The sequence below is a fragment of the Esox lucius genome, chromosome 21, assembly GCF_011004845.1.
Source record: "Esox lucius isolate fEsoLuc1 chromosome 21, fEsoLuc1.pri, whole genome shotgun sequence".
In the NCBI taxonomy this organism is placed as follows: Eukaryota; Metazoa; Chordata; class Actinopteri; order Esociformes; family Esocidae; genus Esox; species Esox lucius.
In genome coordinates, this window is record NC_047589.1 from 27,032,426 (window position 1) to 27,058,814 (window position 26,389).

Consider the following 26,389-nt stretch of genomic DNA (forward strand, 5'->3'; position numbering starts at 1 on the left):
AATTCCACTGAAGGATCAAGCACAGAAATTATAAAAATATAACACATCCAAACCAGAGAGAGGTTTTAAAAAAATAACCCAAAAAACCTGGCCTCGTGTGGCGTTTAGTTACTGGCCAACTGCAATGATGAGATAGCAGGACTGTGCCAGACAGGTCACACGCTTATTGTTGCACAATGCTACTGAAAGACGTCCATTTCCTTACATGTAGATTCATTAAAATAGAATGTAGATGGAGCTTTAGATCTGTAAATGACAGGAAGTTAATACACCCCTACTGCTCTGATTCCTCTTTCCACATGTGTTCACCCTTTATTTTATTTTACGCAACTGCATGTTGATTTTGGGCCAAACATTTATTCGGTTCCTAGTTTTTGTCTGCGGCCAGCAGCCACCACACCAAGTACACTTCTGAGTGTACAAATACTTACTGAATAAGGGCAATTCTGATTCCAGAAGAGGATTTATGACAATAACCATTTCACCAGAATGTAGTTATAAGTCTTGATGGGTTAGCGTAACACTATCTTCTTTGTAATTGCGAACGTAGCCATTCATAGAAATAAGATCTTGTAGGGGACAAGTGTTGGCCAATTTTACATGTCTGAAAATATCACATTTTCACCACATCCTGTTTCAGTTCTGCTGAACAGTTAATTCTTTCTGCGTCCCCAGATGGAATTAAAAGTCATTGTTCTAACACAGGATTTTCCCCACAAGAGGTTAATAGAAATGCTTAAACGTAGATCCCGCTCAGAAACCAGTCTTCTGTGATGTGGTGCGTGCGAAGAGCCTGTCGCTGGGATTAAGTAGCCCGGTCCCTCTGGCTGAGGTGGCGTGTATTAATCACCTGTTAAGAGTTGCGTCTCTGACTATTGACAATATGCAAACAGGACCAGAGAAGCCCTGCCATGCGCTGTGAGTTTACGCGAAGTGGGAAAAGACAGCAGCTGTGGGGCTTGCGTGGTTCAGGGGAAACGCTCTGACGCTGCCTACGCCCTGGTGCTAGCCACTCAGAAACCCTTGCAGAAAACCTGTCTCACACAACCCGTGTGTTCTCTCCACGAGTATGACCTCTCAAGAGGTAGGTCTATTGAATGCTACTATTTGCTTTAGCAGTGTTACTATCATTATTCAGAGGTTGTGAGGTCTATGATGGTTGACATGAGATTTTACGGGACAAATGTAAAGTTGTGAGGGGTATCATACCGTAGATTGACTTGACTTCCTAATGGTTTGATATTTTATTATCTTGTCACTTCCAGTATACTCTTAGGAAAAAAGTTTTTTTTGCAGAGGTTAATGTTTCTCCATGAACGGTTTTGATCAGAAGGAGCATTTTTAGAGACAAAGGTTATTGTAAGGCAAAGGTTTTTACCAAACCTATAACACACTGGGTAATGTAAAAAATAAAATGTTATTATTTCAAAGGCAAGAACGATTCTTTGGTGTTTTTCAACATAGAACCATTTGCAATATTTTATGTTCCGAATTGTTTGTTTTAAAAGTAGGGTTTTGCATATGAACTGTTTGGTAGAAGTAACAGTTCCCTTTCAGTGGGTCACATTTCTAGGATGCATATGGCCTACCCACCTAATGCACAGCCTCAACTCACTAACCACTTCTTTTCAAAGCCAATAAAGAACTAAATTAACCTGGAGGCCTTGCCCCCTTCTAGGCTACGCTACATTAACTGGGGAGACGTATTCCTTTGAGCTGAATGGCATAGATGGTGGGGTCACTTAACATGCCCTCCCAGTAGAATCTAGCCAGCTCTCTCCTGTACCAGCAAATGCTAACTAAGTCGGTGGGAACAGACACCCGCCTTTGTTCCAGTGTAGTTTTTCCAGCTGATAAAAACTCGGCTCAGCCTCGTCCACATTGATCCTCCACTCTTTAAGACCACTGAACTGAAGGTTATGCTTCTCTAAAATGAAGTCAGCGCTATGCTTGCAGCTCCTGGCTCAACAGTTCAGGTTGGCTTCCCGGAAGACATTCAGGGTCTGCTGTCTTTTCACTACTGGAACTCCCTTGTTAAACCCACAAAATGCAAATGAAACGAGTGTACCAGGTCACAGTAAATGTGTTGACAACACTGTAAACAAAAAACAGCAATGCCACAGTTTCTACCGTTGTGTAAATCTAGAAAAATATGCTCTCTGTTCTCTCTCTCTCCCTCCATTACAGCTTAGTTTGTCTGTTTTACTTGAATACTGAGGGGCATTTTGTGTTCCCTTACATCCTTATAGACCAATCGTATCCTTCCACATGCTGCTGTTCACAATGCTGTGGGCAGCGTTTTTGGCTTGGGTAACAACTGTGCCTGTTCCTCCGAGGACCAACACATTTTACTTCTTGCGTCAGTACCAAGCCACTATGCAAATACGTCCACACAACCACGGCCATCAAGGACCTTTTTGACGTTCACCTAGAATGTAGAATGGAGCTGATGACAGGGCTGCCTGGTGTGTGGGTATAACTGATCTAGGCCCCACGTCTTGCTTTAGATTATGATCTGTCATCATGGATTTTCAGTTGCGCTTACATTGCCCGGATACTGATGATTTAGAAGCTACAAAACCTTACCTCAGACAAGATGACTGGAAAGGTTCGCTCCACTAAGTGTGTAACGGTATCAGGGTGGTGCGTTCGCTCCACTAAGTGTGTAACGGTATCAGGGTGGTGCGTTCGCTCCACTAAGTGTGTAACGGTATCAGGGTGGTGCGTTCACTCCACTAAGTGTGTAACGGTATCAGGGAGGTGCGTTCGCTCCACTAAGTGTGTAACGGTATCAGGGAGGTGCGTTTGCTCCACTAAGTGTGTAACGGTATCAGGGAGGTGCGTTTGCTCCACTAAGTGTGTAACGGTATCAGGGAGGTGCGTTCGCTCCACTAAGTGTGTAACGGTATCAGGGAGGTGCGTTCACTCCACTAAGTGTGTAACGGTATCAGGGAGGTGCGTTCGATCCACTAAGGGTGTGTTAGAAATCGGCGGTTTCGTATAGTGGTCAAATAATGTAGAACCTTTATCAAATCGAGGGAGAAGTTCACTCAAGTTTATTGGAAAAATTACAGCACAGATGTCATTCGGTGAACGTTCCATTCTCTTCTCACTGTAATGTTGGTTGCCAGCTAGCCTATACATTAAGGGCGTTTCTACATAGCAAACATCAGGTATCCAGGACAGTTACCCCCATGCCATATGGCCATCGTAACAATTCCTATGGTCATTAGAGCACAACCTACAGAGAGATAATCTAAACAGAGATGTTTCTGTTTTTCTCATTATTTAGACACATTCACTTCCAATGAAACGTACATTCATATTGTAATTGTTAATGCTCAGATTCCACAGGTGTAACAGTATCAGGGTGGTGCGTTCACTCCACTAAGTGTGTAACGGTATCAGGGAGGTGCGTTCACTCCACTAAGTGTGTAACGGTATCAGGGAGGTGCGTTCACTCCACTAAGTGTGTAACGGTATCAGGGAGGTGCGTTCACTCCACTAAGTGTGTAACGGTATCAGGGTGGTCCGTTCGCTCCACTAAGTGTGTAACGGTATCAGGGTGGTGCGTTCGCTCCACTAAGTGTGTAACTGTATCAGGGTGGTGCGTTCGCTCCACTAAGTGTGTAACGGTATCAGGGTGGTGCGTTCGCTCCACTAAGTGTGTAACTGTATCAGGGTGGTGCGTTCGCTCCACTAAGTGTGTAACGGTATCAGGGTGGTGCGTTCGCTCCACTAAGTGTGTAACAGGGTTGTGGGTAGCAAGTGTTCTTCTTGGAACATTGTGTTCTTTTGCCACCATGCATAACGTCCCTTGTTATGACCAAATAACTCAATCTTTGTTTCATCACCTTATTCCAAAATGAAGCTGGCTTGTCCAAATGTGCATTTGCAAACCTCAAGCGACTCTGTTTGTGGCGTGTGCAGAAAAAGCTTCTTCCTCATCACTCTCCTGTACAGCTTCTCCTTGTGCAAAGTGCGCTGAATTGTTGAACGATGCACAGTGACACCATCTGCAGCAAGAGGATGTTGTAGGTCTTTGGAGGTGGTCTGTGGGCTGTTTTTGACCGTTCTCACTATCCTTAGCCTTTGCCTCTCCGATATTTTACTGGGTCTGCTACTTCTGGCCTTAACAAGAACTGTGCCTGTGGTCTTCCATTTCCTCACAGTGGACCCTGACAGCTTGCGTCGCTGCGATAGCTTTTTGTAGCCTTCCCCTAAACCATAATGTTGAATAATCTTTGTTTTCAGGTCATTTGAGAGTTGTTTTGAGGCCTCCATGTTGCCACGCTTCAGAGGAGAGTCAAAGAGAACAACCACTTGCAATTGGCCACCTTAAATACCTTTTCTCATGATAGGAGGCACTTGTCTATGAAGTTCAAGGCTTAATGAGCTCACCAAACCAATTGTGTGCATAGCCTATTTTTCACATCTGATTTAATTTCATACAACTTAATATTGCTACACTAAAACTCTTTGTCTGGAAAATACCATAGTACTCAGCTTTTATTAGAAAATGAATGGCATGCCACTGTGATAATTTTCTGGTTAGGGTTAGGTTAGTAAATCTTTATGCAGCCTCAGAGGGGTGCCTAAACTTTTTCATACGACTGTATGTGGCTTGCCAATGTGGTCGAATGAAAGGGATCTTCAAGTTCTCTCTCTAAACTCCGGTTCCCGGTGTCAAAACCTGGCCCTTGGGCCGCGACGACAAAAAGAGGGAGACGACATTTGACTTGGCTAGGCCGTAAATGACACGTATGTTTTCTGTCTCCCCCTCCCAAGTGCAATACGTCGGTCCACGTCGATATGGCCCTCCCATATCGCATTGCCCTGGTGTGCATCTACAGCCTGGTGCTGATCATCGGGACCGCTGGGCTGGGCTTGATGATCCACATCGTCAACTCCAACATGAGGTCGGTCATCATCATTGCCATGCTCAACCTCAGCCTGGCCCACCTGTTTTTCCTGGTCACCGTGCCCTTCAGGATATACTACTACTCCATTGATTACTGGGGTCTTGGCGAACCGCTTTGCAAGTTTACCAGCGCCATGATCCACATGCACATGTACCTGGTGTTCGTTTTCTACGTAGTCATCCTCATCATACGACTGTTGGGGTTCCACAGCAAGAAGGATCGCTACGAGTTCTACAGGTAATTAGCCTTATTCTACAGGTAACGGACTGTATTCTGCAAGTAATTGACTGTGTTCTACAGGTATTCTACCAGGTAGTTAACATGTAATTGATTCTATAGATTGTTAATGATGTTCTACAGGCAGTTGACTATTCTGGAGGTAGTTGACTATGTCAATACAATTTTAAATGAGTTAGCCAAAATTACATATTTGTAAAATTATACATTACATTGTCAAAATGATTTTCAGTACATGGTGCATCCTCTACTTGCTAGTGTAAAAAAGGACAAATATGAACTGACACTTGTCTGGGGAAATACATCAGTAATTTGAGAAATATGTAAGTTTGGTTGATTGACTTTAAGTAAAATATATTTCACATGTCGGTTATTTCCAATTGCAATATATCTAATCACCTGGATTATTAGATTTTTGGCATATCCTTACCAAGGTGCTAATCATTTTGGATTTGACTGTACCTCTTGTCTTGGGTGGATGGGTGAGACAGATACTATTTTCTCACAAAATGAATTAAGTTCTCTTCTGTTCTCCAGGAAACTGCATGCTTTTGGCGCCAGCGTGGCAGTGTGGGTGCTAGTGTCCATGGTAGTTTGGCCCGTTCTCTACATAAAATACGGCAAAATGCACACCGATAATACCACAGGCCATTCCAATAATACCACAGGCCATTCCAATAACCACACCAGATGTTTCCGGTTCGGCAAAGGACTGTGCCAGAAAAAGGTTCAAGTTCTCAACTACATCTTGAGCTCTGTGACTGTCATCGCGGCGTCCGTGCTGTTTGCCCTGCAGTGCCACGTCGTCTTCATCCTGGTCCGGAAGTACGGGCGAGACTGCACATCCCACCAGGAGTTCTGGGCCCAGCTAAAGAGCCTGTGTATTGCAATGGTGCTACTGGTCTGTTTTGTCCCATATCAAGCGTTTCGAATCCACTACCTTAGAAACCTGCATCTTGAAGACCTCAACGAAGTGTTCCTGAGTTTCACAGCCCTGAGCTGTGGTGACATGCTTACTTTTCTAGGGAGGAGACACTGCAATTTGTGTGACAGAATACGAACTGCGTGATGTCACGCCAAGAATTACAATTTATTTTGTGGCTGGCACAAACAGCTAATGTGTTTTTATTTATTGGTTGCAAAAGATCTAAATGTGAGAAAACTGAATCGATTTACCAATTTAAAAGGGAATATGCTGAATTTGCTCCCCACCCAATAAGGCTCTACCTTAATTTGAACGCTATATAATTCTAGAGTATCAAATGGTAGGTGCATGTACATTGTTCTGTTGCCAGTATGCCTGCAAACGCTCTGCCTAGCCTCAGGTTGCCGCTTGGCGTATCAGAGTGTTTATTTTCCAGTGGGTGAGGGCTGTGTCGACACCCCTTCGTGAACTCTTAATTTAACATGAAAACATCCAAAATATTTTTTATCACTCACGTGGAAAATAACACATGAGCACTGATCATGAGCACTATGCCAGCAGACAACAGGTTTCTGTGGTGCTGCCATACAAAACAAACAACTCAATGCTAAATAAACAAGGCACATTTTATTAACACAGTGCTAACTTCTAAAACCCACCTGAGACACCAACAATCTCTGATGCTAAGTGTCCCCCCCATCCTCCGCCAATAGCAAATGCAACTGCTGCGTATGAACGCATCCAAATACTGAAATCCCAACTGGAGAATTATTTCATAATTAAATAAATGCCAATTAGGTTAGCTTTTTTTGCAGGGAGAGACTTTGACTGCAGTAACGTGTGCCACATTGAATAAAGAAGCTAACATAAATGGAGCCTGACCACTATAATCACGTTGCTTCATTGAGACAACAGAGCAAGCAAGCAGATTCGTTAGGACAGTGCTTCCCAAACTTGCGGTCGGGACAATGTGAGTTCCCTTGCAAAAAGCTTTACATTATTAAACCATGGATCAACAGTGTGCGCTAACCCCTCAGTGTATTTAAAAACTAGAAATGCCCCTGTGTTAATTCCACTATTAGCCTACTGCAGATATGGACAGCATTACTTGTTATATAATTTTTTTTCCTGCTGTTTACGAAAGGTAAAAGTCAGCATGGTCAACATGGAGCAGGGGAGGGGAAGATAGTGTTTATTTTGCTCTTGTAATTCACCAATCTTTCACATGGGGTCAAATCCCGTGTACATTCAGTGGGGAGAACAAGTATTTGATACAAAGCATGTAGAGGTCTGTAATTGTCCTGTAGCCCATCCCAGCGTTGTGCAGGTCTACAATTTTATGCCTGATGTCCTTACACAGCTCTCTGGTCTTGGCCATTGTGGATAGGTTGGAGTCTGTTTGATTGAGTGTGTGGATAGGTGTCTTTTATAGAGGTAACAAGTTCAAACAGGTGCAGTTAATACAGGTAGTTAGTGGAGAACAGGAGGGCTTCTTAAAGAAAAACTAATAGGTCTGTGAGAGATGGAATTCTTACTGGTTGGTAGGTGATCAAATACTTATGTCATGCAATAAAATGCAAATTAATTACTTAAAAATCATACAATGTGATTTTCTGATTTTTTTTTTATTCCGTCACTCACAGTTGAAGTGTACCTATGATAAAAATGACAGACTTCTACATGCCTTGTAAGTTGGAAAAACCGCAAAATCGGCAGTATCAAATACTTGTTCTCCCCACTGTATCACTCTTAAACAGTAATTTAGCGCCATCTGCTGCTTATTCATACAGCTATAATACACTGAATATATATTTTTTTGTATCATATTGGAATGTATATATTTTGTACTATGTCAAACTAAGTCTTTGCAAGCACGTTTTATATTGGGCAATATCTGGCTCCAGATTATGTAAATATTGTAATAAATAAATAGCTAAAACGTTACTGTTCTACACCAGTTTGTGAAACATTACCTCCTCACCCTTTAATCTCCCGTCTCGACAGAATAAGCAACGCTGACCACAAACACTCAAACACACACACACACACACACACACACACACACACACACACACACACACACACACACCTATTCCCTTCCCTCCGGAGTTTTATGGAGGCTAGTTACTGTTTAACGTCCCCACCTACTTTCAGTTTGTTTAGTAAATCGATCTAATGACAGCAGAAGCCGGCGCCATCTAATGTGTCGCTCATTGAATTATAGGCCCATAGTTTTCCCTTCGAGTCCTCCGTGTGTTGTTGCAACTCTTCGCCCACGACTCTCCCATTTGGTACGGTGACACCGGTAGACGAAGCTTGTGCGGTGGTTAGTTTACAGGTGGACTAGCATACTTTTGGATGAATGCACATCGCTTTTCAACAAAAAGGTGAGCGATTTCCACTCAATGACAAATTATTTGTGTTGCCTAAATCTCCAGTCGTTACTTTGTTGTACATATTACTAGTTAGCATTGTTTTTCATGATGAGATATCTGCTGCTGTAATACCTTGCCTTTTCAGTTCACCTGTATTTTGGGTCGTGGGCTTAGTCCGGGTAGGTGCGGTTCAGTTGTCTATGGTCAGTGAAATGTCACGTGGTCCTGTTTTTGTCTGGTGGTGTTATAAACCTGCACGGGATAGGGCGGGTAGGCTAAAATCAGATCATTATGGGAGTAAAGTATGGAAGAGGTTTCTCGAAAGCCTATACATCTAACCGAGATAAAACATAGCTAACTATGCTTGGCTTATATGAAGGTTATTCCGAAGAGTAAATCCTTCCCCAATGAGAACATTAAATGTGGGCGGCTGTTGGCCCGTACCGTAGGTTACTGGTGTGAATTCAATAACTGTTTGAACTGAGAACTTCCTTATACAGATTCATAAAACATTTGTTTGTTTTTGGCTGTAGTTAAACAATGTTCCAAATGCATGTAGATATCCCGTTTTTTCACTCTATGCATACACCTCGACTTCCTCAAATAAGACCCAATGATTTTAAAGTACCGATCAATGAAATGTATTTGCTCTAAAACCATTGGCCCGCTGTCACAATAAGGAAGACTCCAGCTTGATAAAAAAAAAAATGTATGTACGTATGTGTATATATATATCTCTGTCAAAATCTCCCATATTTGCCAGATTGTCATACAACCGACAGTATACCACAATGTTTTTAGTGGTATTACATTTATATTTATTTTGCACAAGAGCACACAATACCTTGTTTTAGTATCCTATATCGGAACTAAAATATAATTTAAAAAAACTCAGAGACTTAATAACATAGTGGCACATGTGGCTGAAACTCAATGGATTGTCACTTTAAAGGTACATCTCTATTCTTTTAGCCACACGGGTAGGAAGAGTTTATAATCCCTGTCCATTAGTATGGACACAACGACAGACAGACAGGGTTATGGGTGTTTTCACACAACGCAAGCCTGTTTGTTCTGGGCTTTATGGCCCTGCTTGTATGGTTTTAGTTGCTAACACACCAACCTGACCTGTGACGTGGCTACTGTACCTATACAAGGGCGAGAGACTCACAGTGAGGCCCGGGCTTCAGAGAGCCGGACAGAGAGAGAGCCAGCAATATGTTTGTGAGTGGAGAGAATCTGTGAAATGCCCTGTCTGATGTCATGAAGCAACAAGATTTCTCTTTAGCATGGTCTTCATCAAGTGACCTCATGGCTGTCAAATAATTTCAATACAAAAAGGAACACTGAGTGGGTTGGATTCCCTGTGTACTGGTTGCATTCTTAATCTGTCTCTCATATTATCGAGGCCACCTAGTCATCCTGTTGGTCCATTCATCCGATCTCCCTCCTACCTGCAACAAAGAAAGTGATATAAGGACCGTAAATGTATCCAGTCATTGATGTTAGGCGCTCTAGTAAATGTAGCTTTCTGTGGAGAGTTGTGTGAAGATGATGATACTCTCTGAACACTTCCCTTGTCAACCTGATGAGTCAGGAGTCTAGTTAAACAGTAATCTATCTTTCTCTGTCTTTCTCTCACCACACCCCCCCCCCTTTCTTCTATCTGACTTTTTCTCTCTTGCACTCTAGCATTGTTTCAAGTGTGCAACTGTGCACGCACACACACACACCTAATTTCATCAAGTTACATTAAGTTCTGGACAGTTCATGGGAGAATTTCAAATTGGGTTAACATACAGTTTTCTAGCATTTTCCATCCCATGAGTGTGGAATAAGATGATTCCTAATGGAAAAAAAGGGGTATTTGAAGCATCTCCTAGGTAATGTATTAAAAAGCTATTAGAAATACACCAAGAGCCCTGCCATCAGCATTTATATCTACTTATATTTACTGAGTTTAGGAAACAACTCTGTGTCTTGTAATTCCGTTACTGTGTAATAAGTACCAACAACACAGGTACTGGGGGCCGTGCCGTAACTTAACTTGCAGAACATATCACATTTTATTAATGACTGAATGGAATCAACTGAAATGACACAGTTTTCAATATACAGCTCAGGAAAAAATTAAGAGACCACGGCACCTTTTTCTTTCCTTTCTAAAAAAGTTGAAAAGGAAGGTTTTGAGTGAGGAACAGAAGCATTCAATTGGCAGTGGTCCCTTCTGTTCCTCACTCAAAACCTTCCTTTTCGACTTTTGACTTCCTGGAAATCCAAATTGGCATAGAGATTGGGGTCTACTTGTAGTTTTGGAGACAAGGTGACAGCAAGATTCAACCAAGTTCCGGCATTTTTGACAGGCTTTTAATAAAACAAGGGGGACTCTAACCACCTTAATAATAAAACAAGGGAGACTCTAACCACCTTAATAATAAAACAAGGGAGACTCTAACCACCTTAATAATAAAACAAGGGAGACTCTAACCACCTTAATAATAAAACAAGGGAGACTCTAACCACCTTAATAATAAAACAAGGGAGACTCTTACCACCTTAATAATAAAACAAGGGAGACTCTAACCACCTTAATAATAAAACAAGGGAGACTCTAACCACCTTAATAATAAAACAAGGGAGACTCTAACCACCTTAATAATAAAACAAGGGAGACCCTAACCACCTTAATAATAAAACAAGGGAGACTCTAACCACCTTAATAATAAAACAAGGGAGACTCTAACCACCTTAATAATAAAACAAGGGTCTTTTAACCCTATTCCCTAGTTGTAAGAAAAACATTTTCCTGATTGAATTTAGGAGTTACTTGACTTCCCTCATCTTCTTGTAAAATAAATATTCCTCATTACCCGTGTCATTCATCTCTGTGAAGTTTTTCGGCTCATATTTGTCAGGATGTGCCGACCGTTTTAGAGTTGGCTGTGTATTTACTGTAGACATTTCTAAACTGGCCAGATCATGCCCTGTATGCTGATTAGCTGTAATACTATATCAGATCATACAGAGGGTGACCCAACTTTGCCTTGTTTTTTCCCAGAAAGTTATCCTTATGCATGGTTTTTGTTTAAAATCACTGACTTTTTGTCTGGCAAACATTTATTATACTTTTCTCAGCGTTTCTCCATTAACATGGAATTTGGTTTTAGGTCCTGTTAATAAGTTGTGATCACCAGGCATGCATAATAACCCTCTTTACAACCTGCATCCATATTGCCCCTCTCATAAACAGGTGGAATTGTCCCAATTATCTTACATCCATCAGATTGCATTAATTCCCCAACAGAAGTCTTCAGTACAGTGAGACTGTGTGAACTGCAGTGGGTGTGGAGAGTAAACCATGTGCTTATAGATGGAGCAACACAGAAGGGCTTGATCAGTGGCATCCAAAGAGGGACGTTAATGGGAGTCAGTGGGTTTAGTCTAGTTTCGTTTAGCGAGTGTGTGATTAATCAATGAAAGCTATCAGTGGTGTTTTTCTCTGACTGCTTGTAGATTAGATGTGATCATGGTAGTAACTGTTGTATTGCTCCACTATTGATTAGATTAGGAAGGCTGTGGAGGCCACACACACGCACACACACACACACACACACACAATGACATCGTCTCCACCCTGTCAAACCTGCCAGTATGCATCAGGAAAAGAGAGAAAAAAGAGGTATATCTCTCTGCTATCTCTCCATCCCTGTAATAAGTGAGGAACAGATAAAAGAAACAGATTAGTGATGTGCAATGAGGGGAGAAGTCTTCACCAAGGCCCGCCCACTTTCTTAGGGGAGGACCAGTCAAATGGCAGGGGCCTTAGGTTGCCTACTGCACTCCTGAAGGTGGAAAAACTGAATTTGACAGAGGGAGTAGAAGACCAGGAGAAAGAAGAAGCAGAAGGAAAAAGGAGAAACGAGGAGCGGGACAGAGAAGGCTAGGGAGGCTCGAGAGAGAAAAGTGTTTGAGAAGGAAGTATAGTGCGAAGAGAGAAGGAAAGAAAGGGAAAGTAAAAAGAGCCGGTGAAAGGAAAGAAAAAGAGAGCAAGTGGTAGAAAAAGAGAGAGGCAGAGGAATTAACAGGGAGGAATGAAGTGTCCGCTTATGTCAGTGAGTAATTCCCTGTTGGATATGGATGTGGCAAACTACTGTGAGGGTCTTGACCCAACATACAGCACCCTGGGCTTTGAACACGAGGATGTCTTCTACGGTGGTGGAGGTGAGTGGACATGCAACGCCATTGCAGACAGACTGGGTCTGAATGACAGGGAAACGGATGCAAGCGTCGTCTCTTCTGCATTGTCCGTTCATCTCTTCTGGTGTCTGATTGGAATACGATGCTTAGTGAACACAGAGAAATAACACTGATTTGGCGAAGTCTGACGTTTAGAAGTCCGACCTGAAATGTTCTTGTGAAGTGTGAATGTGCGAGTCGCCGTTGTACTTTCTGAATAATGTTGCAGATTGTTGTCTCAATCTTCGTGATCTTTTTTGTTTATTAAATGGAGAATTAATGAATGGATTATTTATGATAGGTGGAGGGTTTCTGGATAGGAATCAGCAGTCTGTCATAAAGACAGGTTTATTGTGGGCTTACAGGATGGGGATGAGTTAGGACATCTACTGATGTCATCGCAACACGTGGACTGATAAAATGAGGGCAGAAGTAAAGTTTTGTCAAACATTGACTTTCTTCTCTCTGCCATTGTCAAGACGTAATCTTCCATCTTGGACTTGGTCTGTGTAGGAATGTGTCTGGTGTGAGTAGAAACAAATGTCAGGAGATGTCTTCCTGTGTATTCGTCTCGTTTCTCAGATATTTATGATAGAAAATAGGCTTATTATTTATATTTTATATTGGCATTTATCGAAAGCAGTTACCCCTTGCAAATTACAATCCACAGTTCATGAATACATCCCCAAAGTTGTATTAATCAATGTTCATACACAGGAAGACACAGCTGTTCACCTCCAATTCTTGATTTTGTTTTATTTGTGTGTGTGTGTGGGGGGGGGGGGTCGAGCTATAAAACGTGCATTATCTGTTTGTTGTTGCTAATGTGTGGACTTCAGCTCAGCAGGCCAACCCAGTCTTTGTGTACTCTGTGTGTTCCAGACAGTATGCCTGCAGACCCGGGCTTGTCCCAAGCAGATGTGGTCCACTCTAACTGTGCTATCTGTGGAGACAAGGCTACAGGGAAACACTATGGAGCCTCTAGCTGTGACGGATGTAAAGGGTTCTTCCGACGTTCCATACGCAAAAACCACGTCTACTCCTGCAGGTATGGTGTGTGTGTGGTTCCCACTGCATCCGCAAAGGTTTGGAGCAAAGTCTGTACGGCTACACCTGCAGACATGACGTGGGATTTTAACATTACCCCCCTGCAGTTACAGTGGTCATATTAACATTACCCTCCTGCAGTTACAGTGGTCATATTAACATTACTCTCCTGCTGGTACAATGCTCATATTAACATTACCCTCCCGCAGTTACAGTGGTCATATTAACATTACCTTCATGCAGTTACAGTGGTCATATTAACATTACCTTCCTGCAGTTAAAGTACTCATATTAACATTACTCTCCTGCAATTACAGTGGTCATATTAACATTACCCTCCTGCAATTACAGTGGTCATATTAACATTACCCTCCTGCAGTTACAGTGGTCATATTAACATTACCTTCCTGCAGTTAAAGTACTCATATTAACATTACCCTCCTGCAGTTACAGTGGTCATATTAACATTACCCTCCTGCTGGTACAATGCTCATATTAACATTACCCTCCCGCAATTACAGTGGTCATATTAACATTACCTTCCTGCAGTTAAAGTACTCATATTAACATTACCCTCCCGCAATTACAGTGGTCATATTAACATTACCTTCCTGCAGTTAAAGTACTCATATTAACATTACTCTCCTGCAATTACAGTGGTCATATTAACATTACCCTCCTGCAATTACAGTGGTCATATTAACATTACCCTCCTGCAGTTACAGTGGTCATATTAACATTACCTTCCTGCAGTTAGAGTACTCATATTAACATTACCCTCCTGCAGTTATAGTGGTCATATTAACATTACCTTCCTGCAGTTAGAGTACTCATATTAACATTACCCTCCTGCAGTTACAATGGTCATATTAACATTACCCTCCTGCAGTTACAGTGGTCATGTTTACATTACCGTCCTGCCTTTACATTGGTCATATCAACATTACCTTCCTGCAGTTACAGTGGTCATATTAAAATAACCCCCCTGCTGATACAGAGGTCATATTAACATTGACCTCTACATATAATGCCCTTTGGGATTATTGGCAACCTATATATATAGATATATTAATAAAATAATCTGTGCATTTTTTTTATTGTTGTTTGATGTTAACATATAAGTGACTGAAATTAAATTGAGTGGAAAAAGGTGTGATGATAAAGTAGTTATTTTATTATATGCGCTAGAATTCTTGGCGCCCCTAAGAAATCCTATGAACAAATAAGGTGTTCTCCCACCTCATCCAACATTATAGAAGACGGCTCATAGTTGTTTTCTTGTCAAAGGAAGGGTGTGCAAAGTACTACTGTAAATGCAGGGCTGCCAATAATTGTGGCATGCATGTTTTTAATAAAAAAATTAATATGATGATGTATATTTTCTTTGGAACAATTTTTACTCAATGTATTTTTGTGTGTGTGTAACAACAAGCTGATTAACAGCAATTATTTATTTTCCTCTATGTTTTATGTTCATATTAACCTACGGTGCCAATAATTCTGGAGGACACTGTATGTGAATTTAACCATGAGAATGTATGCGTACACGCACACGTTCAGGTTTAACTGTCAGCAGAGGTTACGCTGGACTGGGTTTCGTTGGGACTGATTTCTGGATTCTATTGTTCAAACAAAACCCAGGTTGTGGAATGCCAGGGATGTTTGGTTATGTGAATTCATAAAAAAATGTCCAATTAAAATCGAATCGTCTAATCAGATATTATTAGCCTTCCACAAATCCAGCGGCGCAGACGCTGATCCAGGGCATATCCCAGACTGCATTGGCACTTTCTTGTAGTCACACAGTCCTAGAGTCCTTTTTATTTCCATTGTACACATTTGCACCTAACTTCCAAACAGTTTGATTTGTCAGTACCTATTATAACCCCTCATTAGAGGTGTATGTCTTAAGTCTCCCTCTATCACGCTCTCAAGTCTTCTACAACATGACTAAAAAGACTGTAAAGTTCCCATTTGAAATTATTTCATGCGGTGGTCAATACAATTTTCTTTACAGGCGGTCCTCAGAGACAGAACACCAGCGTAGCTAGCCTGGTCACTGTTATAAAGCTTTTGGCACAAGCTGACGGGCCAGGCGTAATATCTGTTAAATGTCTTCATCGTTAGGCAGGTCGGAGACACTCTGGAGGTAATTCAGGCTAGCCTACTTCCTCTGTGTTGATTTAGAGAGCTCGCTGACGGTTGCATTGGAAGTGGTTACGTTTACTCATTCAGCTTCATTCTGATTGGTCAGAATACTTTTGGTATTTTGACCAATCAGGTCGGCTAATTTGACCATATTTAACCGTCAGTGTGTGTTTGTTTTTTTTTCCATGTCCTGATGTGTGTGTGTACGTGTGTGAGTGTGTGTGTGTACATGTTTAACCTTCAGTGTATGTGTGTCCTGGTTTACCCTTCTGTGTGTGTGTGTGTGTGTGTGTGTCTGTCCAGGTTTAACCTTCAGTGTGTGTGTGTGTGTGTGTGTGTGTGTCCAGGTTTAACCTTCAGTGTGTGTGTGTATTTTAGGGGTTAAGGTTAGGGGTTGGAAAAAAAGTCCTCACAAGTATAGTCTAACCAATAGCGTGTGTGTGTGTTTGTGTGTGCTTCCAGGTTTAACTGTCCGTGTGTGTGTCCAGGTTTAACCATCAGCGTCTGTGTGTGTCCAGGTTTAACCATCAGCGTCTGTGTGTGTCCAGGTTTAACCATCAGCGTCTGTGTGTGTCCAGGTTTAACCATCAGCGTCTGTGTGTGTCCAGGTTTAACCATCAGCGTCTGTGTGTGTCCAGGTTTAACCATCAGCGTCTGTGTGTGTCCAGGTTTAAACATCAGCGTCTGTGTGTGTCCAGGTTTAACCATCAGCGTCTGTGTGTGTCCAGGTTTAAACATCAGCGTCTGTGTGTGTCCAGGTTTAACCATCAGCGTCTGTGTGTGTGTCCAGGTTTAACCATCAGCGTCTGTGTGTGTGTCCAGGTTTAACCATCAGCGTCTGTGTGTGTGTCCAGGTTTAACCATCAGCGTCTGTGTGTGTCCAGGTTTAACCGCCAGCGTCTGTGTGTGTCCAGGTTTAACCGCCAGCGTCTCTGTGTGTGTCCAGGTTTAACCGCCAGCGTCTCTGTGTGTGTCCAGGTTTAACCATCAGCGTCTGTGTGTGTCCAGGTTTAACCATCAGCGTCTGTGTGTGTCCAGGTTTAACCATCAGCGTCTGTGTGTGTCCAGGTTTAACCATCAGCGTCTGTGTGTGTCCAGGTTTAACCATCAGCGTCTGTGTGTGTCCAGGTTTAACCATCAGCGTCTGTGTGTGTCCAGGTTTAACCATCAGCGTCTGTGTGTGTCCAGGTTTAACCATCAGCGTCTGTGTGTCCAGGTTTAACCATCAGCGTCTGTGTGTGTCCAGGTTTAACCGCCAGCGTCTGTGTGTGTCCAGGTTTAACCGCCAGCGTCTCTGTGTGTGTCCAGGTTTAACCATCAGCGTCTGTGTGTGTCCAGGTTTAACCATCAGCGTCTGTGTGTGTCCAGGTTTAACCATCAGCGTCTGTGTGTGTCCAGGTTTAACCATCAGCGTCTGTGTGTGTGTGTCCAGGTTTAGCCGCCAGTGTGTGGTGGACAAGGACAAGAGGAACCAGTGTCGGTTCTGCAGGCTCCACAAGTGCTTCAGAGCCGGCATGAAAAAAGAAGGTAGGGAATGTAAAATCGATCCTGTAGCAACCCTGTAATTATGAACACAGATATCAGCCCTGCCACACTTAACATTCTTTTGAGAACATAATTAACGGGCTACGGGCCAGATGATTGGGGGTATCCATGACAATGGGTACATCCTACCTTTCATTAGAAAGTAAAATTCCAGTAAAATTATATAATCATCACCATAAACGTGCAGGGTTTCCTTCCATCCCAGCACTAACCCTGTACTCATTAATAATCTCACAAAGAAAAGGGAAGCAGTCAGTAAGAAGGTGGATGTCAGGGCCGGGAGGTTAGGAGGCTGAAACTGGCTCTGTCATAAACCAGACATGATTATTCAGAGAACACTGTGTATATGACGGGTATCAGAGAAGGATTGTTAGTGTGTGTCTGTGTGTTTATGGGCCCTATAACCTTGGAAAAGCACTTTATGACACCTAATCATGTGCCTTCAGACATGTTGTTTATGGCTGCTATTGGTTAACGTTTGACTTCACTTCTCTACACAGCTCTTTCACTTGGAAGGTTTGGGCCAAATAACAATTCAGATATCCAAAATGATAATTTTGAAGAAGGTGTTTTGGCTAGCTACACTGGGTCTTGATTCACTTTAGATTCAGATAATGACAGCGCGGTAATGTCACACCTCTCTTCTGATGTGTGTGTTCCAGCGGTTCAGAACGAGAGAGATCGTATCAGTTCCCGAAGAAGCATCCAGGACAGTCAGGACCTCCCACCCATCACTGTCCTGGCCCAGGCAGAGTCACTGTCTCAACAGGTACAAGCACAAACCCACACAAACACGCGAATACACACCAGGGGAATCTGATCTGAGGTCAGACTGTCTAAGATGGAAGATTTGTGTGAAATAGGAGCCGACCGCAAAGACAGCAGAGGTTTTGGAACTAAAACCTCTTTTGAAAGGATTTCTAGGCAAATATTGATCATTAGACTAGGAATTAGAAACCGACACGAAAGTGCGATTTAGCAGGTTAATCTAAGGAGTTGCGGCGTAGGATAGGCTCCTCACGGACGGACGGGTGGAGTTGAAGAAGTCCTCGGAACGCTCGGCTCACTGAGGACTGACATTTTCAAACTGAGAATGTTATTTCTGGAGAACATTATTTTCCGTCCTCAGAACGCTCACTGAGGACTGAAAGTAAAAAAATAACTGAACTAATAGCAAATTAGAGACACCAGCTAAGAATGAGTTTGTCCAAGCAAGGACACGACTGACTCTACATCCAGTTATTACGGAAATTCTCTGAGCATTTCTGTACGGGGTATGGCACCAGGGGTGACGTTACAGGAGATCAGATGACAACAATATACATTCGAAACAAATACATCGTTTCTTACTAAAGCAATAATTCGGGAGAACAAAAATAATTCATACTAGCAAGAGGCCCACCTTGTTTCACTGATCCTTGATCTACCAGCCCAGCAACAGCACACTTACCAACTTATTAGGTTTGATTAGTTGAATCAGGTGTTTTATTGCTGGGCTGAGACAAAGCCCTGCACATCCAGCACACCACCAGCCTAGCTGGCTGACTCCCTTGGTAATAGGTTTATATGTTGTTCCTGATGTTTAGCTGTATTTTTGTATTGAAATGTATTCACTTAAAGAGCATATAATCCTTTATATTTAGTATGTAGGCTAAAAAGACATGGTTTTATCTTAGACTTGGGACATTTATTTACACTGATTGAAACAACTGCAGGATTCATTATGCTCCAATCAGAGAGCACTGAATATTAAGTTGCAAGCATCTCTCTGTCAGAAGTTGCAAGCATCTCTTAAGTTGCAAGCATCTCTCTTTCATAAAAATTTCCCCTCATAAAATGTTTTGCACAATCCAGTAACATACATGATGACACGAGTAATTTCAAGGATACTTATTTTCACCAAACACACAAAAATCCAACGTGCCAATGTCAGTAATGATTATGCCCAAGAAATGGTGATCACGCAATGACCTATAGCCACAAGCCAGTGCCATTAACACCAATCCTCGGCCTTCAATTGTCAAATGGCTTGAGTGTTTGTTGACTTAGAGCTACGGTATTGAAATGTATCTCAAGCACATTATTCAATAAAAAAAGAATCCAAAGACAAAATCTGCTGATTTTGCAGGTTTTCCCACTTAAAAAGTATGTAGAAGTCTAGAATTTATCATAGGTTCTCTTCAACTGTGAGTGACGGAATCTAAAACAAAAATCCAGAAAATCACATTGTATGATTTTTAAGTAATTAATTAGCATTTAATTGCATGACATAAGTATTTGATACATCAGAAAAGCAGAACTTAATATTTGGTACAGAAACCTTTGTTTGCAATTACAGGGATCATACGTTTCCTGTAGTTCTTGACCAGGTTTGTACACACTGCAGCAGGGATTTTGGCCCACTCCTCCATACAGACCTTCTCCAGATCCTTCAGGTTTCGGGGCTGTTGCTGGGTAATACGGACTTTCAGCTCCCTCCAAAGATTTTCTATTGGGTTCAGGTCTGGAGACTGGCTAGGCCACTCCAGGACCTTGAGATGCTTCTTACGGAGCCACTCCTTAAGTGCCCTGGTTGTGTGTTTTGGGTCGTAGTCATGCTGGAAGACCCAGCCACGACCCATCTTCAATGCACTTACTGAGGGAAGGAGGTTGTTGGCCAAGGTCTCGGGATACATGGCCCAATCCATCCTCCCCTCAATACGGTGCAGTCGTCCCCTTTGCAGAAAAGCATCCCTAAAGAATGATGTTTCCACCTCCATGCTTCACGGTTGGGATGGTGTTCTTGGGGTTGTACTCATCCTTCTTCTTCCTCCAAACACTGCGAGTGGAGTTTAGACCAAAAAGCTCTATTTTTGTCTCATCAGACAAACTAACAGGTCTGTGAGAGACAGAATTCTTACTGGTTGGTAGGTGATCAAATACTTATGTCATGCAATAAAATGCAAATTAATTATTAAAAAAATCATACAGTGTGATTTTCTGGATTTTTTAGATTCAGTCTCTCTCAGTTAAACTGTACCTATGATAAAAATTACAGACCTCTACATGCTTTGTAAGTAGGAAAACCTGCAAAATCGGCAGTGTATCAAATACTTGTTCTCCCCACTGTATGTAAAAAAAAATTTAAAATGTATTTGCACACACACACACACACACATAAATATAGAATCAGTTTTTCTAATCATCCATATGCCAATCCATTCTTTTTGTACTGTAGATGAGCGTGTCCAGTCCCAGTGGGGCAGTCGATGTGTCAGAGCAGAAGTCGGCCGGTGTGAATGATGTCTGTGACTCCATGAGACAACAGCTGCTGGTGTTGGTGGAATGGGCAAAGTACATTCCAGCGTTTGGAGAGCTGCCCCTGGATGACCAGGTAAACAAAACAACCCGACTCTGTGACCGTGACTGGGTCTGGAACTGGAAAGCAGAACAAAACATGACTTTCCAAGGTCTTGCTATGGCAATCTGGATGTTCTTGTGACATACAGAATTGCTAAGACATTTTTATAGCTTTTGTTGTGGCAGAAAAAGGATAGTCTAGATATTTAATGACACAGTGAAAATCAGTAGAGGTTTAACTAATCACCTTCAAAATCACTAACCAAGTGAATCCGTCTCCCTGTGTTGAATTGTAGTGACTCACACAATTTCAGGATATATTAATCAGTTTCTGTAGTTTCCCTCTGTTGGGTGGTGAATAGCAAAGTAAACACCATAAGCACAGACACGTTTTTTAAAGAACTAAGGGTCAAAAGTTGCAGAAAGACATAGATCAGAGGATGTGCTGCCCACATCTGGCATATATGGTGGGGTGACAGGAATGAAGCCATTACTCCTCTAACTACTCCCATTTCAGTCCCATTCAAAGTAACCCTAAAAACTCTCAGGTTATTCTGTGGCAAAACATTTCATTGTCTGACACAACTGGATGTTTTGAGCCTAAATGCCAAGCATTACACTTGGCCCAAACTCAACACATGTCAGAAACTGGGTCACTTGTCAGGGGGAAGAGGGAAAATGAATCAAGCGATGTACAGAAAAGTCTGGTTCCCTCTACAAGAAAGCTCAAACTGGAACATATTTAAGTTCAACTGTCAGCATGAGAAGAATCCAAAGCTAACCGTCAAACCCGCTGTGGAGATTCTGAGGAAAGCAAATCTAAATGTCTATTATTGGCAGAGTCAGAGCCCGAGTGCCTCTATCCCAAAATACTTGCAACTGTAATTACTTGTTGCTTTCACTAAAAATGTATCCGGGGGTGGACATATTTCTGTTTTGTATTTTGAATGTATCATTTTATTACACATCCCAAATATATCTACAGTATCTCACAAAGATGAGTATACCCCTGACATTTTTGCAAATATTTGAATATATCTTTTCATGTGACAACACTGAAGAAATGACACTTTGCTACAATGTAAAGTAGTGAGTGTACAGCTTGCATAACAGTATTAATTTGCTGTCCCCTCAAAATAACACAACACACAGCCATTAATTTCTAAAGTGCTGGCAACTAAAGTTAGTAAACCCCTAAGTGAAAATGTCCAAATTGGGCCCAAAGTGTCAATATTTTGTGTGGCCACCATTATTTTCCAGCACATGCCTTAACCCTCTTAGGCATGGAGTTCACCAGAGCTTCACAGGTTGCCACTGGAGTTCTCTTCCACTCCTTTAGGTCTGGAGACATGCTTGGCCAGTCTATCACCTTTACCCTCAGCTTCTTTAGCAAGGCAGTGGTCGTCTTGGAGGTGTGTTTGGGGTCGTAATCATGTTGGAATACAGCCTTGCTGCCAAGTCTCCAAATGTAGGGGATCATGCTCTGCTTCAGTATGTCACAGTACATGTTGGCATTCATGGTTCCCTAAATGAACTGTAGCTCCCCAGTGCCGGCAGCACTCATGCAGCCCCAGACCATGACACTCCCACCACCATGCTTGACGGTTGGCCAGACACACTTTGTACTCCTCACCTGGTTGCCGCCACACACGCTTGACACCATATGAACTAATTATGTTTATCTTGGTCTCATCAGACCACAGTACATGGTTCCAGTAATCCACATCCTTAGTCTGCTTGTCTTCAGCACGTGCACTCAACTTCTTTGGTCGACCATGGCGAGGCCTGTTCTGAGTGGAACCTGTCCTGTTAAATCGCTGTATGATCTTGGCCACCATGCTGCAGCTCAGTTTCAGGGTCTTGGTAATCTTCTTATAGCCTAGGCCATCTTTATATAGAGCAACAATTCTTTTTTTTCAGATCCTCAGAGAGTTCTTTGCCATGAGGTGCCATGTTGAACTTCCAGTGACCAGTATGAGGGAGTGTGAGAGCGATAAAACCATATTTAACACACCTTCTTCACACCTGGGACCACTAATGAGTCACAAGACACCGGGGAGGGCAAATGGCTAATTTGGACAGTTTCACTTAGGGGTGTACTCAGTTTTGTTGCCAGCGGTTTAGACATTAATGGCTGTGTGTTGTGTTATTTTGAGGGGACAGCAAATTTATACTGTTATACTGTTATAAGCTGTACACTCACTACTTTACATTGTAGCAAAGTGTCATTTCTTCAGTGTTGTCCCATGAAAAGATATAATGAAATATTAGCAAAAATGTGAAGGGTGTACTCACTTTTGTGAGATACTGTATATGAATTCAGTCATTTCATGCAAAATGTGTTTTGTGTGTGTTTTGCGTGTGTTTGTCCAGGTTAGTCTGCTCAGAGCTCACGCAGGGGAACACCTTTTACTCGGTGTCGCCAAGAGGTCAATGCCATATAAGGACTTCTTGATCCTTGGTGAGAACTGACCAATCTCCACTCATCTTATTGCCTCAGTAACACCCAGTCAGAACATGCCATAATACCGTGCTAAGTTGATTTAAGGCTGACATATCAAGGCAAAGAGGTTGTCGCCCTGTAAGTCTGTTATACAATCAGATAATCATTGACCCAACGCTTCGTCTATGAAGGCCACTGATTTCAAACATGCCTTATCATTAATATGAACGACCTCCTTCAGACGATTTGTAGATGCTAAAACTATCTAAATAATAAATCTGTAATTTGTGGTTGTAAATTAAACGCCTGAAGTACATTCATGAACATACAACAACTGGGCCCTAACGCAAACACACACCCACACACACCCCGTTATAGTATGTGGAGAAACACACACCCAGTCCCCCCTCCCCGAGACCTCCCCTGACCTCCTCCTCCCTGTGTCCAGGCAATGGCTGTGTGATCCATCGCGGCTGCGCGGAGCAGTCGATCGGCCGCGTAGCTAACCGTGTCCTCGACGAACTAGTTCTGCCGTTCCAGGAGATCCAGATAGATGACAATGAGTACGCCGCCCTCAAGGCCATTGTCTTCTTTGACCCCGGTAAGAACCTTAAGCGGCCCGGTTCAGGCAGCCTTGCTTTTGTACCCACATGCCTCAGACAGCTCTTGTATGCAACCACAACACGGTTTTGTTAATCATTGACATGTGGCCGTTTCCTGTTTCTCTTGTTCTACCAGACACCAGCAACCTGCATGTGTTCATTTCATATATGATTTACCCTTTATTTTTCAAACCTCCATCCCTCCATCCCTCCCCCTCCGTCCCTCCCCCTCCATCCCTCCGTCCCTCCCCCTCCACCCCTCCACCCCTCCATCCCTCCACCCCTCTGTTCCTCCTCCTCCTCCGTCCCTCTGTCCTCCATCCCAACCCAATATCCATCTGTCCCCACCTCCCCAGATGCCAAGTCTCTGCGTGACCCGTCCAAGATCAAGGCAATGCGCCAGCAGGTGCAGATGAGCCTGGAGGACTACATCAACGACCGTCAGTATGACTCCAGAGGGAGGTTTGGAGAGCTTCTCCTGCTGCTGCCCACCCTCCAGTCAATCACCTGGCAGATGATTGAACAGCTCCAGTTCGTGAAGCTCTGCGGCCTGGCCAAGATAGACAACCTGCTGCAGGAGATGCTTCTGGGAGGTGAGATGATAATGTAACATCAGTGGTATTGATGGGTAGCACAGATGTTTTGATGGTACCTGATGGTGGGTAATACAGGGAGGGGCCTTGACAGGGGGGGGACACGGGGCAAGTAACTCCTGACTGGCTGATTGATCACTCTGTCTGTCTCCAGGCCTGGGGTCAGAACCCGCCCACCTGCAACACCCAGGCCACACCCAATTAGCCCAGGACCCTCTGACTGGACACACCCTGGTCATCAGCTCTATGCCTGCTGCACACACCACTCAGATAGGTAAAGTAAACACACACACACACTTTTAATGGGCAATAGGTAATGTGCACATTCGCCATGAGCGCTGACTGCTGCACATATCTGGTCAGTCTCTCTGCGTGCCTCATCTCCCTCCGATGTTGTTCCTCTCTCAGCAGCATCTCCAGACACTCCCATCCCGTCTCCTCCGCAGGGTCCAGAGATGTTCAAGTCCTCCTCTAGCCCTCCTCTGCTCCTGGCTCCGCCCCTCCCACACAGAAGCACCCCCGAGTCCCCTCTCTGAGTCTATTCACCCCCCCCCATACCCCCGTTATCCGAAGCGGAAAGCCTCATGCATGGGAGATTCAATGCCCTATGTGTTGAATGTCTCCTGCCCTAGTCGGTGCAGCAGGTTCCCAGTGGTGACGAGTGTTCTTTAATCTGTGTAAACTGTAGCATATTTCAAAATCACTACTGTGTCCTCGTGACCTCGTTTATCATGGAATAAGTGGGAGTGTGTTCAAGCTTTCCATATGCTCATTATAAGACGTCGTGTGAGAGGGTAGCTAATCATCATGTACATTACGTAAAATATGTCTCTCAGAGTTCACTTGGTCTGTTTCTGCAATACAAGACTGTTTATATTCATGTTCATGTTGCTGTGTAGTGGTCTAAAAACTCTGTATCTTTCAAAAAATGTATTAGCATTACTTTAAATTACTTATTAACTACATATAGATGTTTTTGAGATTGCTGTCATGACATGAAGGGAACATTTTTGAAATGTCTGTGTAAATGTAATTGTTCCCGTACTGATTTAACAATATTGAACTTTGTGTGAACCAGTTGGATAATGTAAGCTGTATATTGTGATTAAACTGAACACCGCTTTAGCCTTAGCTACTTGTTGCATTTCTAGCATTATTGCATGAATTGGACAGGTGATAAAATGCACACCATCACTGTTGATGACGAATGATAACCTGTTGACTGACAAAAGAGGACAGAGGAGTCCTGGCACCCCCATGTGGTCTTTAGAGAAACTGCATTTCTACATCATTGCTGCAAAACCCATAATCTCTCGTAGACAGATTGTACAACATTAGAGAAATTGATTATGAGCTGCAGTAGTTTCTTGTTTAGGCTTTATCACACTAACCGACAGATCATAACAATGACTTTCTGATCATCACACTGAGTGTCTCATCATCAATCTGACTGATCATCACTATGACTGTCAGACCACCACTGTCTGATCATTGTACAGTACTGACAGTCTAATCATCAATCTAACTGATCATCACACTGACGGTCTTATCATCAATCTATCTGATCATCACACTGACTGTCTCATCATCAATCGGACTGATCATCACTATGACTGTCAGACCACCACTGTCTGATCATTGTACAGTACTGACAGTCTAATCATCAATCTAACTGATCATCACACTGACGGTCTCATCATCAATCTATCTGATCATCACACTGACGGTCTCATCTTCAATCTAACTGATCATCACACTGACTGTCTCATCATCAATCTAACTGATCATCACACCGACCGCCCACGAATGTTCACTTATGTAAAGCACAGCTGCAGGCTTGAAAACACGATTCCACCTCTAAACCTCTAAAAATCATTTTGATGTCCTTTCCCCCCATTTTAAATACAGTTTATCGTTAACTAGCTATACATAATATTGCGGGGAGTCCATCGAATTTTAGCTAGCTAACGTAATAGC

The 26,389-nt window shown here is 42.8% G+C and overlaps 2 protein-coding genes across 4 annotated transcripts; both read left to right on the forward strand.

Moving 5' to 3' along the window:
• Positions 1-23: 23 nt before the first annotated feature.
• LOC105022053 (probable G-protein coupled receptor 141) lies at positions 24-7,406 on the forward strand. The gene is made up of 3 exons (XM_010890174.3): positions 24-1,084; positions 4,789-5,159; positions 5,697-7,406. The coding sequence occupies exons 1-3, from the start codon at positions 1,070-1,072 to the stop codon at positions 6,226-6,228; spliced, it is 918 nt and encodes a 305-aa protein (XP_010888476.2). The 5' UTR covers positions 24-1,069; the 3' UTR covers positions 6,229-7,406.
• A 797-nt stretch (positions 7,407-8,203) lies between these two features.
• On the forward strand, positions 8,204-25,543 carry hnf4g (hepatocyte nuclear factor 4, gamma). 3 transcript variants are annotated; one of them, XM_010890177.5, is made up of 10 exons: positions 8,204-8,471; positions 13,578-13,743; positions 17,323-17,417; positions 18,098-18,204; positions 20,653-20,808; positions 23,148-23,235; positions 23,666-23,818; positions 24,176-24,412; positions 24,567-24,686; positions 24,821-25,543. In XM_010890177.5, exons 1-10 carry the CDS (start codon positions 8,447-8,449, stop codon positions 24,946-24,948), a joined length of 1,275 nt encoding a protein of 424 aa, XP_010888479.2. In that variant the 5' UTR covers positions 8,204-8,446; the 3' UTR covers positions 24,949-25,543. The 3 variants fall into 3 exon arrangements, with proteins under 3 accessions (XP_010888479.2, XP_010888478.2, XP_010888477.2); XM_010890176.5 differs by lacking the exon at positions 8,204-8,471 and adding an exon at positions 12,118-12,680 and having other exon boundaries at positions 24,824-25,543; XM_010890175.5 differs by lacking the exon at positions 8,204-8,471 and adding an exon at positions 12,120-12,680.
• The last annotated feature ends 846 nt before the right edge of the window (positions 25,544-26,389 follow it).